This window comes from Phoca vitulina, unplaced genomic scaffold (genome assembly GCF_004348235.1).
Source record: "Phoca vitulina isolate PV1807 unplaced genomic scaffold, GSC_HSeal_1.0 scaffold7, whole genome shotgun sequence".
NCBI classification, from domain to species: domain Eukaryota; kingdom Metazoa; phylum Chordata; class Mammalia; order Carnivora; family Phocidae; genus Phoca; species Phoca vitulina.
The window spans coordinates 61,774,323-61,790,363 of record NW_022589710.1 but is presented as its reverse complement, the minus strand read 5'-3'; the positions used below and the strand labels follow the sequence as shown (position 1 = coordinate 61,790,363).

The 16,041-nt window shown below is 36.3% G+C and overlaps 1 protein-coding gene across 2 annotated transcripts in view; it reads right to left on the bottom strand.

Annotated features, from left to right (window-relative positions):
• The window catches only part of PPP4R4 (protein phosphatase 4 regulatory subunit 4), a 101,712-nt gene that overhangs the window by 38,033 nt on the left and 47,638 nt on the right, over positions 1 to 16,041 (bottom strand). For both annotated transcript variants that reach the window (XM_032405859.1, XM_032405860.1), the window contains 5 exons: positions 13,184 to 13,331; positions 12,616 to 12,689; positions 10,239 to 10,345; positions 9,336 to 9,443; positions 1,672 to 1,793 (listed from right to left, as the gene is read on the bottom strand). In XM_032405859.1, the coding sequence (XP_032261750.1) occupies positions 1,672 to 1,793; positions 9,336 to 9,443; positions 10,239 to 10,345; positions 12,616 to 12,689; positions 13,184 to 13,331 (559 nt within the window). The remainder of the gene's footprint in view (positions 1 to 1,671; positions 1,794 to 9,335; positions 9,444 to 10,238; positions 10,346 to 12,615; positions 12,690 to 13,183; positions 13,332 to 16,041) is intronic.

The window sequence follows — 16,041 nt, the reverse complement described above, 5'->3', positions numbered from 1 at the left end:
CAAGACCTGAGCTGAAATCAAGAGTTGGACACCCAACTGACTGAGCCACCCAGGCGCCTCAGAAGTTAATTAATATTTTTAAATATATCTGCTGGCTATAAATTGCTGATATATTAGCAAAATTTACATCTTAATTCTAAATACTCTGAATTTCCCATAGTTCTCTTAAACTTTCAGAAATGCACCACTGCTTTATTAAGGGTCTGACAGGACTAAGTAAAATGCAGCAACGGGGTTATTAGTATTATTATTCTGGTTACTATCACCACAGTTCAGTACCACAACTACTGTTTAAACTAAACAACATTCATTAGACAAACATTTATTGTATTTCATACAGAACAAGCATTATATTAAGTAGAAGTAGAAAGAGGAGTAATACATGGTGTCTGAACTTGAGAAACTCAGACCAGCGAAGAAGCCAAACACAAAAACTATCATAAGACGATGTGATCACTATTTTCATAGTCGTCATAAGGCAGGGGTCTGCACATGTTTTTTGTAAATGTTCTAGGCTTCACAGTGTATTTGTCACAACTACTCTGTCACCACAACACAAAATCAGCTACATAACCACATGGGCATGGCTATGTTCCAATAAACTTTACTTACATAAACAGGAAGCGGCAGAATTTAGCCTGTAGACCATGCTGGCCAACTCTTGGCATAAGACATTTAGAGAGATATCGGAGAGGAAACTGTATTTGCAATGAGCACTGAAGGAGATGTTGGTTAGGAGGAAAACAGAAGGAAAAAAAAAAAACAGAGAGAAAAGAATACGCAGAAAAGCTAGAGGTGTGGGAGAATGGAATATGCCAAGGTAATGACAAGTGGTATTGGAGCATCGCGTACCAGGAGTGGAAGGAATGTCAGGGAAAGCCGAGAACACAGGTCAGACCCAGATCTGTGATAACCGAGTGTGAGCAGTGAGGGGGAAGAGAGCAGAGAGGATGCCAAGGTTCCTAGACTGAATGCCCAGGGGTGCCCCATAATTAGGACAAGCAGATTCATTCATTTGTCTCTTTTCATGCATTATAGTTTTTCCTCCTCTGGCCCATCAGATAGCCTAAATGATTTTTCTGTAGCAATCATACATAATTACTGTCCACACTGCAAAAATCTTTCACAGGCTCTCCTAGTTCAGGTAAAATGCTGTTAATCCAAGTAAATGTAATCCTATAATTACACAATAGAGTTTTGCACCAAAGTACTTGATATTTACTCCTCCAAACTTCACCATTTCAACATGGTTAATGTTTACTAATAAATTAATGCCCAGCATTAGTCAAAGGTCTAGTCATACACTCACAGAGGAGCTGTCTTTGTGATTTGATTGACACAACGCTAAGAAATACCTCTGTACCCATTCCCATCCAAGTACCTCATCCCAGATTTCTCCTCCTATGGCCATGAGATTTCTAGCATTAAAATATTAAGGTAGGGAAACTAATTTAGACCTTGTTTTAGTCAGCATCTTTCCTAGGGTCAATTAGATGAACAAGTTAGAGGCTAATTACCAAGCCAAATTCTTAGGAAGGGAGGCTTAATGTTCATCGCAAAATCCGATGTAAGAAATTCTGTCCTTTATCGTCCTTTACTCCCTTATCAGTGATACAAAAGAGGGAAAAACACTGCTTTCAGAAGCAAAGACGTGTCCACATGTAGATTTACCTGTATCAAATACATCAAGCAGATTAACCAGAGTTTCAAAAGCTGCAAGACGCACACTGCTGCCTTCATCCCTAGAGAGTTCTATTAGTTCAGGGAGCACCACGCTTTTTGTAAGTTCTGTCCTGCACAGTAAGCAACAGAAGAAAATAAATCAATTCAATAAATTATAGCAAGAGCTTATTAAAAACAAGCCATGGTGCCAGGTGCCGTAGAAAATAGGAAAAATCACAGAGACGTGGCTCCTGCTCTCCAGAAGCTGGCAATCTGGTTGGAAAGCATGATAAAAACATAAGAAACAGTAATAGTAATTGTATAATTATTTAAATCAGTTCTAGTTCCACCAGGATAATATTATTACCTACAGAGATCTTAATGACTAGACATTTATATTAAACTTTATAATTTTCAGGGGCACCTGGGTGGCTCAGTCGTTGGGCGTCTGCCTTCGGCTCAGGTCATGATCCCAGGTTCCTGGGATCGAGCCCCACACCGGGCTCCCTGCTCGGTGGGAAGCCTGCTTCTCCCTCTCCCACTCCCCCTGCTGTGTTCCCTCTCTTGCTGTGTCTCTCTCTGTCAAAACAAATAAATAAAATCTTAAAATAAAATAAAATAAACTTTATAATTTTCTTAAAATTTTATTTATTTATTTTTCAGAGAGAGAGAGAGAGAGCACGAGCAGGGGGAGGGGCAGAGGGAGAGGGAGAAGCGGGCTTCCCGCCGAGCAGGGAGCCCGATGCGGGGCTCGATCCCAGCACCCTGGGATCATGACCTGAGCCGAAGGCAGCCGCTTAACCGACTGAGCCACCCAGGCTCCCCTAAGCTTTATAAATTTTAACATAGTTTTCCATTTTAAGCAATCAGCTAATGATCTGGACTAATCAGAAAAACTTAACAGTAGTGACTATAGAAACCTTAACAAAATCTTTTTCTCTAGATTTCAAGGGATAAATTACTTTTCATTCACCTAAAACATAACATTACAGGAACTAATTTCTATATAGAATGATATATGATACTAGCTGCTCCCTCTAAAAGAATGAAACACAATATACGTGCTTTCAGGACATAGACAACATTTATAATATAATCACAAATGGTTCTTATTCAAGACTTTAAGTTTCTGCTTATTCACCCTGATAAGATGTTATTACAATGACACACACTGATAAAGTGGAGGCATATAACGTGGCCAGCTTTCTTGGACACATGATAGAAGATGGTATGAATTATAATTTGATAGAATACAAAACAGTCAATAAGAGCTGCAGAAAGCCTTAAAAAATTCAGGGCGAACACAAAGACTCTAAGACATCACCGTCAAGCAGAAGGTTCTGCTATGATGGAAATGTTTGTAATTTAAAATAAGGTCAGTATAACTGAGGAACTGAAGTTTTAATTTTATTTTACTTAATTTAAATAGCCAAACATGGCTAGTGGCTACCATACTGGACAGCACAGCTCGAAGGACTTGAGTGATTAGAGGGCCAAAAACTGTTTTTTAAGGAATTAATCTACGAAAGGGGGCAAGGTGGTCAAAAAGGTGCAAACTTCCAGTTATTAAATAAATAAGTCATGGGAATGAAATGTACAGCATAGTGACTATAGTTAACAATACTGTATTGCATATATGAAAGTTGCTAAATCTTAAAAGTCCTCATCGTAAGAAAAAATATTCTGTAACTATGTAAGGTGACAGGTGGTAACTAGACTTACTATGATAATCATTTGCAGTGTAAACAAATATCAAATCACTATGTTGTACACATGAAACTAATATAATGTTATATGCCAATTATACCTCAATAAAATTTTTTTCGGAAGAGTACTTATTCTTCATATATAAAATACTCATGTGAGTATTTTGAGTAATTTTGAGTATTTTTGAGTAAATTGCCAAGAAAATCACCAACACCCATTTCTTTTTTTTTTTTTTTTTAAGATTTTATTTATTTATTTGAGAGAGAGAGCACATGAGAGGGGGAGGGTCAGAGGGAGAAGCAGACTCCCTGCCGAGCAGGGAGCCCGATGCGGGACTCGATCCAGGGACTCCAGGATCATGACCTGAGCCAAAGGCAGTCGCTTAACCAACTGAGCCACCCAGGCGCCCCACCAACACCCATTCCTTTAGCATAAAGCTAAGAGAAAGAAAAAAAAAAAGGAAATGAATCTAGATCACAGGCGCAGATGTTAACATTACCAGTAATTCACAAACATTCATCAAACATAGGAAGTAGACAGGGGAGGTAGAGGAGGAAAAGAGGAGAGAATCTATTCCGGCCCAAAGGTCATAAAAATTTATTTCATACAAATCTTCCTCAGAACCACTGAAAACCTTGAATTTATTAAGAATGAAAAACAATAGTTTAAGATAAAGATTTCATCCCTATTTACAGTCAAAAGTTATTTCCATTCAATCTTTCAACAGATTTTCTCCCCCGAAGTAGTACACCGATGCAATCCCAACTTAATTATCTGGGTGTTAGAAATAAAGATAATCAGAAGCAAGAGGTCTTTAATGGCTGTACAACGATTTCTTAATGTTGAAAAAGCAAAGAGAATAAATCAAATCCGTATTTCATTAGTGCTTAATAGGGACATTTCAATTTCAACCTACCAGCACAGATGGGGATTTCTCATCTCCAACTGTGTTAAAGCCACTAAAAACTACTGCACTGTGTATTAAAATAGCACTTTTATATGTTCGTTATCAAAATTCTAAAAAATTTAAGAAGTATAAAAATAAAATAACCTATAACCCTCTACTTAGAGAAACTTGGAAAGTTTCTGATAATGTATGGCCTTCCAGACTTCTATCCTGTTCATATTATATAACATTCCTCTTTGGACTTCAGCTTCCCCATCTGTAAAAAAGGAACAATACTATCCATCCAAGAGACGTTTGTGAGGATATTAAGTTCATACATGTGAAGTGCTTAGAACAATACCTCACACATAGTAAATATTATCTAAGCATATACTTCTATTATTCATAAATTTTAATATAAACTAGTTCCTTAGACTCATCTCTCAAATCTGATAATACAGATAAAAGATAAGCAAAATTTTTTTTCCTATACTGTAGAACTCAAAAGGACTGTAGGTTTATGCTTCTCCCTATCGTACGTGAAGAAGTTCCCTGTGCCTTTGCTAATACTAAAGATTTATCATTAACTTTTCCAATTTCATTGGCAAAGTAGCATTTCACTATTGTTTTTGTAAATATCACATATTATTCAATAACTGTCTGTCTACTTGACTACATCTGTTATCAAATTCTAAGCACCTGGAGATAGGACTCTATCTTTTTCATTATTACATCCCCCATATGTAATCCAGTGCTTGTGGTAGGTGCTCAATATATATTCATTAAATGAATACATCTCCTACAACTAATGAGCTTGAACAATGAGGTTGAATCTGTTTATTAGACACCTGTATTCCTTCTTTATGAAGTATATATTTGTTTTCTTTGCCCATTTGTCACATTATAAAAGTTAAGTGGAAATAAGGCATCATGGCAGACCCACACTAAGATGCAAATATTCTCTCTTATTAGTTCTTCTAAACAAACTGGATTATAGCTGAGTAACTTTTTCAGGAAGCAGATGTGGGTGGTACACTGTCTGTGCTAGTATATTTATGAGAGTATCTTTTTCTTGACTTTATATATAAACTCCACCCCAGCTAGGGCAGAATTCTAGGTCATTATCCTTTCTGCTAAAAACTCTTCTGGCATTTAAGTATTCAGAACAAAACTCTGGGGACAGCCTGATGCTATAATTTCTGTAGGGGTCTAGTTTCATCAGCCAAGATACTGGCAATTACAGCCTAACCCTTCCATGATGTCAGAGGGGAGATGTGTAAAAAACAGGGTGAAGGGTAACAAGAAGAATGAAACAAGCAGGCTTGCCCAGGCAGCCAACCCGGAATTCTGGGGTGGCTGTGTGATACAAATCTACCCAGATGCTGGCCATGAGTCAGTGTCATCTGATGGTAGCTTGTCTGCTCAAGCTAAATACTGATGAAGATGATCCTGAGCTCCATGGTGGGCCAGGACAGCAACAGCAATTCAAGGAAACTTCTCATTTGTTTGTGCCTTTTCCACTGGCCTGTTTTAAGAAGCCTAGGCTTAAAGAAATACTGGGGACCCAATCATTTCCATCTCTTTGTTAAGAAGATGGAAGGTGCTTCTAGTGTTCTTGCTTAGCCCTCCCCTACATGACTCTCCTTCATCAATGACCTTGCAGTCTGACAAAAGACAAAAAAATCATGGGCAAAGGACAAAAACCAACCATCAATCAATCCCATTATATCCAAATTCTACAATCTACCTCTGACTAAGGCAATCATGGATCTGCTTTTTGTCACTATAGTTTGTATCTGTCATATGGTATTTATACTTTTGCATCCGGTTTATTTCCCTTAACATACTGATTGTGAGATGTATCCATGATGTCGTATTGCATGTATCAGCACTATGTTCCTTTTTCTTGCTAAATAGTATTTTCATTGTATGGACATACCACATTTTATTTCTCCCTTCACCTATAGGTAGACATTTGGATTGTTCCAGTTTGGGTTATTAGAAATAAAGCTGCTATAAACATGTATATATAATATAATTCTTGTTATGGACTTATATTCTTACTTGTCTTGGGTAAATAATTCAAAGTAGAATGATGAGGTCATACAGAAGATGTTTAACTTTTAAGTAAATGCCAAATCAGCAATATTATATCATGTCAGATGGGAAGGCTGTTGATTTGATTATATTCAGAAATGTGATAAATTTCAAATTAGTCTTTATGTAGGGTATGAGGTGAGAATCAATGTTCACTGTTTTCTCTCATGAGTATCCAGTTATCCCAGTACTGTATTTTGAAAAGATTTTCTTCCTTGAACTGCTTTGGCACTCTGCTGAAAGTCAACTGGCCACATATATGTGGGTCTATTTCTGGACTCTCTTCTGTTCCACTGATTTATATTTTTGTATGTATCCTGAAATATCCTAAAATCCATTTGTTAGTTCTAATAATTGTTTTGTAAATTACTGAGGATTTTCTATGTAAATGGTAATATCATCTATAAGTAGAAATCATTTTACTTCTTCCTTTCAGACCTTTAGACCTTTTAGAAAGTTTTTGTTTTCTTGCCTTATTTCAATAGCTAGAACCTCTAGTACAGTGTGAGACAGAAGTGCTAAAAACTATCCTTGACTAGTTCTTACCTTAAGAGAAAAGCATTCAATACCTACCATTAACTATGACATTAGCTGTAGGTTTTTCATACATGCCCTGTATCAGATTAGGGAAATCCACTTCACCCCTAGCTTCCTGAAAGTTTTTATCATGAATGGATGTTGAATTTTATCAGAAATTCATAAGGGGGCTTTTTCAGGTTATCTTATTTGCCATATCACCAGAATTAGAAGTCTGATCAACTTCTTCGAAAGTATGTTCTTCCTTTCCGATCTGAGTGCTGTCTATGTTCTTCCCCTCTAACAATGAAGGATCTTTTTGTAGATCCCACATTTGTTTCTTTTTTTCTCTTTAGTCATCCCTGTACAAAGAAAGGTCTATTCCTTGTTTTCCTACAAATAAATGTGCATGACCTCTTCATTATACTATTCATTATGAATCTGATTATTCTAACTGTGCTCTTTGACCCTAAGCTGGTGGATAATCCACAGTTAGCTTTCTAGTGATGTGCAGCCTTTACTTCATATGCATATGCTAGCTTGACAAGAATCTCTTAATTTTGTTTCCTGATTATCTTATTAATGAATAACAATTTCTAATGCTCATTTCTGATTAAACTGAAGTGGTCAGTAATTGTTCCCTTGCCAGCCACAGCAAATACAAAATTACAAACCCAAGTCTGTACGGTTCTCGGGCGTCTTCCCAGCACTTCTCATACCCAAGTGCCTTAGAACACAACTCCCAGTGCAGTAGTGGGCAGCCTCTCTCTTAAATCAGTAGCAATCTCTGAAATGTCTGTTCCCACCTCCTTTCACCCATCTGAGGGATTCTTCTAGCCTTGAGTGTAGGTATTTCCTGTTGGTGGTCATCAGATCTTATCAATAGTCCTGATTTCCAATGCCAAAAGAAAAAAACAGTGTACCTCTCTTTAGTTTTATCTTTTATCAAAGGGAGAATAAAGAATATGAATCAGATCTTAGTAGTATTCAGCCATCATACCATGAAAGTCCTATGATTATGTTCTAATAGTATGTGAGAATTCAAAATTAAATGAATATGCATTTAATCAGGCAAATTAGTTTATTACATGAATTCTACATTAACAAGCTAGGTAGATTCTAGTTTTGCTTTTGTAAATTAAGCCTTAAACAATAATCCGATATTAGTTTTCAGAAGACTAACTGGAACACACTTGACCAGGATGGGGTTTTTTTTGGGGGGGGGGGCATTGGTTTTTTGGTTTTAAAGATTTTATTTATTTATTTTAGAGAAAGATAGCACGAGCTGGAGGAGGGGCAGAAGGACAGAAAAAAACCCAAGCAGACTCTCCACTGAGCATGGAGCCTGACGTGAGGCTCATCTCAGGGCTCTGAGATCATGACCTGAGTCAAAATCAAGAGTCGGACAATTAACTGACTAAGTCACCCAGGCACCCAATTGACTAGGCTGTTTTTAACAGTGGCAAAATGTCAGATGACAAAAAATGGAATACAGAAAGACAATGGTATATTCTCCTGATAGGCTCTGATCCTGGTTAAGGAACACAGAACTGGGCAAGACTGAATTATTTATGGTCCACAATGATCCAGAGTCAGCCTAGCCTTAGAAGATCTATCAGAAAGAAGCTGGTTCTAAAATGAAAATTAGAGAAATGATTACTCTGTTGAAATGTTAAGCTTCCAACACAACACTTAAATCCAACTCAGCACATGGACAGGACAGAGGACCTGAATCTGTGTGACTCTGAAGTCATCCTAAAGCCTTAAATACTGGTCCCCAATTTTTTTTATTAACAATTGCGCAAATAGCAACAACCTGATTGTCCTTGCTTGTGAAACAAAGAACCAGATGAAAACAGTGCAACTTCTACTAAAAATGAGAGGTCCCAATGTTTTTTGTATCTATTTCGGATCCTTAAAAAAAAAAAAAAAAACTGTTTCCCAAGATGGTTCTTAGATAAAACTTCCTTTAATATACCTTGACATGAGATCAGTTTTTATGGAGAAGAGACTATCTGCCTTATGTGTCTCCTTCCCAAGCTTCACACATCCAAAAGGCAAGAAGAGCAACAAAGCAGACAGTGGAAGTGTAGAGTGTAAAGGAAACAAAGACTTCAACTGAGTAATCCCATCTGAGATGACCCAATAGTAGGCTGCTAGCCCAAAGAAATGCTATTGCAATAGTCCAAGCATGGTTTATATCGGGACATTTTCCTTCCTTAATCTGGGATGCTAACAAGCAACTGAAGGTAAGAAAGAAATTAGCATGAAATGAATGCTAAGCATCTTCACTTTAATGTCTCTTAATCCAGACACATCAGGAGGTACTTGTTGTTACAATCATTTTTAAAGATCATATAAAGCTTAGCCTTTCAACACCATGCTTTCATGGAACACAGGAACAGGATATGAATATCTGACAATCCAAAACTAAGAATATGACATAAGGAATTGAAAGTATACTTACCCAATGCCCTGAGCTATGTTTTCTAATTGCCGACACATACAAGACCGAACTTCATATTCTACATCTTGACAGAGTGATTTTACCAGAGGAAGTACTTCTCTTTTAATGCTTAGAAGGGAAGGAAAGGAACATGCAAATGGGTGTTTTAGAATAATTAAAATTTTCAAACAGTTATTATCAAAATCTTAGCTTAATAACAAATATACTTTAATAGAAAGCTTTATAGTTTATGTGGTATTTTCACATACGTCATTATATTTGGATGTTATCTTTTGTTATTTGTAAATTATATATATGCCTGGATCTTTTTAAAGTAATGGTTAATTTTGGATTGACAGTTAAACATCTTAGCTAAGATGAAAGGCTACAGGCAAATGGAATGTTTAACAACCATCGACCAAAATATTCTTTTATTTTATATTTTACTCTTGTGTCATATTATACAACATTTCATTCTTTCCACTTGGTATTTATCATCTGGGCAGAGAGTAGCATATAAATTATAAACATTCTCCATAAAACCCCAAAATAAGATAAATTATTCAAAATAATGAATTCATAACAATAATGGAAGAAATCAGAAAGTCTATCTTTAGGTCAGGTTTGACAGTTTTTGAAGTCTATAGAATAATATATTTTATACTCAAAACTACACTAGGTGTGTGACAGAGAAGACTAAGATGAGAAATAGAAAAAAAGTTAACCATATTGATTTTAAAATGCCATGAGATGAGAAGAAATGCATCTGAATACGTAGACTTCCAAGAATTCTATAAAGTTAAAACAGCTAAGCTTGTATGCAGTATGGAATAAGTCTAATATAATTGTTAATCATATGACCATCATACATTTTAAATCAATTTAATTGAATAAAGTAGACAAAAATTATATATAAATACTCACGTATGGGCATCAAATTTGTTGGTCAATTTTCCTAAAATTTTACAACTAACTAAACGAGACTGGACTGTTTGGGAAAGTTGTGCCTTGGAAACAAGTGGGTTCAAAATCTAAAGAGAAAAGATTTAGAGAACAAATTCACAAAGTGTTATATATTCTTGCCACTAATGTCAGCTATTTTCCTCAAGGAATATTTTAGGGTCCCAAGTGTTTTTAAGGAACCTGAATTATAATGTGAGGTGCTCATAACCTGAATCACCTTGTTTGCCTTCTGGCTTACTAACGTAAACATGATGATAAATTACATAATTAAAAACCAATCAGGCACATAAAAACTGAATTAAAGCTTATGGTGAATTCTGCAGTGATCCATATGCACATAAAGTATCACTGTGAAATGTACATTTTCAAAAGAAAAAAAAGAAGATTACCACATAGTCTGAAATTTATTTTTATTCCATATAAAATTTTCATATTTATCCTAAAGGGATGCAAAACAATATAGCTTCAAATAGATTCTATTAAGTAATTCTGTAATTTGAACGCAATTCTGATATTGTATTATGTACATGCTGGGCACTCAAAAATGCAACAGCATGACAGACTGTAAAGAACTATGAAGATCAGATCCTGATTCTGGCCCCCGCTCTTTAATTTATCCAAGTAATCTTGCTATTTCTGGTCCCAAGGTGGCTCATCTACTTAAGATGGATATCAGAATATGTCATACTAAGAATCCTCCAAGTTCTAAAACTCCATAGCTCTAATAAAAAGTCAACTGGTTTTTTCCTCTCAACAAAGTAGCCAGAAATGCTGAATACATAATGATAAATACCATATGAAACTCGAAGATGTAAAATAAAATAAACTGTGTATTTAAAATCTTAAAAATCACAGAAAATAATATATGGCATTCTAGAGTAAAAATTGCATTCCACTATATAGCACTCTTCAAAAAGTATCAATAACAGACGTGAATATTAAGTTCAATGTTTAAATATGTGTAATCATCTAGATGTTCGGCATTAAGTTTACAAACATCCTCATAACTGAGTAAATCTTCCCATTTTCAACCAAGTATTTTGACGTTGAGATAGGACCACAAACTGTATGAGGGCAAAGAAGGACAAAAACACGTCATGAAATATACAGAGGAATTTCATTGACAGGTAACTACTTTTTAAACCATGACATATTTGAAAAGAATATAGGGATGTTGTTCAAAGAATGAAAAATCATTTCATTAGAGAATAAATTTCCTTTCTAATTTTCTCATTCTCTCATTTTAATTTACTAAAACTTTTAGAGATGGGTATACTGAACAGTGTTAAAAACTTAAAAGCAAACAAGAAATTAGTAAAATTATCTGCAACAAACATAAGATTCGCAACCTTGATAAACAGCACATATAAACAGTGACCAAAGGATATGATCAGACAATTCCAAAAGAACAGAATTGATATAAATATATGAAAAAAATGTTCAACAGCATAATAATAAAAAAAATTCCAATTAAAATATAATTCCATTTTTTGGCCCATCAAACTAAATTGGAACACTATAGGGGCACCTGGGTGGCTCAGTCTGTTAAGCGTCTGCCTTTGGCTCAGGTCATGATCCCAGGGGCGTGGGATGGAGCCCTGTGTCAGGCTCCCTACTCAGTGGGGAGCCTGCTTCTCTCTCTCCCTCAAACCCGCTCCCTCTGACCCTCCTTTTAACCTCCCCCTTGCTCATGTTCTCACTCTCTCTCAAATGAATAAAAAAATCCTTAGAAATAAATAAATAAATAAATAAATAAATAAATAAATAAATAAATAAAATTGGAACGCTAATGCTGAGTAAAGTCCAGGGAAACAGGCATTTCCACATATTGCTAGTAAGAGTCTTAAGAATACGAATGCCCTCTGACCTAATTCCACTTTTTTGGAAGCTACAGTTAAGAAAATTTTCTGAAACTTAAAAAGCTCTACAGAGGTGCTCATTAATACCTTATTTTAATAATAAAATACTGAAAGCAGGCTTAAATGTTTAACAAGTAAAATATTTTGTACCTACTACCAATGAGTTTAAAATAACATTTAAGAAAATAATGCTAAGTGAAAAATAACCATATAGAAATTCACCGTGATTACTAAAAAAACAAAAAACATGTATAGGGAAAAATCTGAAATGATTTTTCAGATTTTGGCGACATCCAGAACCATGATTTTTCTTCCTACTATTTTCTGTATCACTCATATTTTCCATAATGAACATGTGTTGCTTTCAGAGTGGGAAATAACCTTATTTTTCTTTTTAAATACCACTTTTTATCAAAAACAAAACCAGAAAACCTTAGAATGACTTACTTAATAGCATTTACAAAAAAAAAAAGTATTACCTCATGTCTCAGGGTTTCTTTGGGCAATACTTCTATCACAGACAGAAGAGTCTCCAGCCAGGCATTGCTGACACCTGATTAACACAGAAAAAACACACCAAATTAAATGTCTCACAGATTTAGTTTCAACTCAGCCATTAAGTTACAACAATATTTAATGATAAAATGGGATGATTATTTTTATTACTATTTGAAGAAGTTCCTCTATTTTTTTTTTTTTTTTTTGCCTTGGCCAACATCTAGAAAACATTTATATCTTTAAAAATAATATGGGGGGGATATCTTTCAGCCAAATTGTGTATTTTTTTGCTGTACGATAATACTATACACATAAATATTGTAAAATTCGAAAATTCTAAGAAGAAAGTGTAGATCATAAGATGAATTAATGGGTCTTCAGCTTTCAAGGACACTGAACTTGGAGGGTTTTGTAAGGAAAGAGCCATGGCTGTTTTCAGTCACACTAATGACCAGTTATCCTCGTCAGGCTAACAAGATTCCAAAAACATCATGGCCACATCCAAGACACAATAAACAGGTACAGAATGAAGCATGCCAGGCTGCTAACCTGCATCCCGGTGCTCCAGATGTAGCAGAATGACTTGGAGGAAGGAGTGGGCATACGTATGAATTGACACCGATTCTTCCTGTAGAATGGTCAAGAACGACACCGCAGCTGTTAACTGCATTTCCACTCCTGCAACATGCAGGACTTCCTGCGTAATCAGAAAGAGTTTGCTATTACAGAGATGAGAGATCAGAAACTCTTAAGTTTTAAACATCCAAGGTCAGAGAAACCAAACATAGTTATATTCCACAAAATAACTCTATATGACCTTTAAGGGTATGTACTTCCTCTTATTACATTAAGAAAACTCTATTAATCTGCCCCTTATTGTTTAACTCATTACACCACAAAAAATTTAAATGTCTTAGGCATTTACAAAATAAGATTCCACTGCTTTTTAAAATGAAAATTATAAATATAGATAAACCTCTAAATAATAGAATAGGGATTTTTGATAGCTCTCAATTTCTAATTTTGCTATTTGTATTGTACAGTTTGCCATCAGACCTAGAACAAGAATATCAAAGGTCAGACAATCACATGTGTTTTCGTTACTTGTATTTCTGCTTCAAAAAATAAACATTATGCATTTTACTATAAAAAAGGAATACACTTAAGATTGTACAAATGTATTTTCCCCTTGAAACCACTGACGAGTACATAAATTACCATGCAGTAAACTGTTCTTAAAAGAAATTTTTTAAATATAAGAATGTTTCTAAAAATTAATTATATTCATAGCCATCTCCATTCACCATTTAAAAAAATTTAACATATATTCAAAGTTAAAAACTACATATTAGTTTTCAACACATCAAAAAGTAAAAAAAAAAAAACTTTCATATAAACCTCATCAAAGATATTACTTCTCTAGAAGAGAAAGTGTGTGTGTGTATGTGTGTGTGTGTGTGTGTGTGTGTGTGTGTGTTTAACGTAAAGGTAGCTAAAAGTATTCCTTTGCTTAATCAGTTATGTCAATTATAGGAATTGCCCTTGCCTATTTTATAACTAACATAATAAAGTTGGTAGAACAACGTGGAACTTGCGGCCATAAAACAAAGTTTCACATCTGTGACCTTAAGAAAATTAATCTCTCTGTATTATTTCCTAATCTATAAAATATGAATTGTAGTACCATCTTCTCAGAGATTTAAATCATTTAAGCAGAGTTTTCATGACTTAGCCACTAGTGTAAACTGGGCATTTAAATAATGACCACTAGCTATCCACCGGTCTCCTCTACACGAGGCTAATAGGAATCTTATCTTGTCCACACCTGAACTGATCTCTCCCCAAAACCTGCTTCTCCTCCAATCTTCACCTTGGTAAACAGTGAATGACAGCCCTGACCTTCTGGTCGCCAATCTAAAAACTCTGAGGCCAGTCCTTAGCTCCTCTCAGTCCCTCACTCACCACGGATAGCCGGCCAATCCTGATCCAGAATCTGACCACTTGCCATCTCCACCACTACCACCCTGATCCAAGCCACCATCACCTTCAGCCTGAATTACCCCAGTAACCTGTTAACTAGTCCCTGCTGCCATTACTGCCTCCCTCTACTGTCTAGTCTCTATACAGTAGCCAGAGAGATTCTTATAAAAAATAAGTCGGATCATGGCACTTTTCAGCTCAACACTCTCCAACGGCTTTCCATCACACTCAAAATAAAAGTCAGTCCATGCAATGACTTCCCACATCTGTTCCCACTTCCCACTTTTCCCAGATTTCCACATGACTGGCTCCCTGATCTCTCCCAAGCCTTTATTCAAGTATCACCTTTCCAAGGAGCTCCTCCCCGAAGACCTGATTTTATAATGAAAGCCACTCCCCCACTCCAGCTCTCACCACCTCCTTTATATTACAGATGTATTATCTCCACCACCCGACGTGCTCACGTGCTTATGGCCCATCTCCCACCCCTAACCACGAGCTTCAGGACCGCAAGAGTTTCTGGCTGTTGTGCTCATAGCTGCACCCCACCTCCTCGCACACAACACGCATTCAGTAAGTAACTGCCAGATGACTCTTACCCTTTGACCTAAACCTTCTACTCTTGACGCTCTCTCCCTTCACATACGTTTTCCACATCCCTGCTGTCTTCTCCCCCAGTGCATCTCTGCAAACCAGGATGCACACCAACTACTCAGACTTCTTGATGCATATGGTAGGACCAAGGCCAGTCATCGTTCCGGGACATGACAAGTCATTTTATAGCAGAAGAAGCAGACTCGGGGTTGTCAATGTTCTGCTGAAGGCCAGCGAGCTAGCGATTGGCAACTCTTAAGACTTAACCTTTGTCTGCCTGATGCCAAAGCTAAGTACTGACATTCTTCCTCGTGGACTCTGCACTTCCATTCGTTGTTTATGAAGGCCTGGCTTAAATCACTCCCAAGCCTTCGTGGGGTAGCGCGGGAGATCTGGCAGTGGCTTTGGTGAGGCAAATGTTTAATTGGCATGGTTACTTCCCAGGAAACCTACCACACATTCAGACTTTCGTATCACACACACAAATATTATTTTACAAGGTTTTTCAACCAATAGCCAATTACATATCTCAAGAGTTCTTGGCTGAAAGAAAAAGAGAAGGAATGACAGGCGTAAAGCAAAAGCAGCGACTGGTCTCTGAAATCATATAGCACAATCATATCTCCCTGCTTTATTGTTTCCAAAACAAACATCTGTTCCACACTAACCATTCCGGATTTGGAAAACACTCTTAAAAAATTTGATGTGGCCAGTATACATCGCTTACAGGTCTCAGAACACACAGCCTTTATTTAGAAACAGAAAGTACTTTGCAGGGAAATATTAAACTATATTGTGAGGGCCACAGTGTACATTCCGGGTCACGGAGTCTG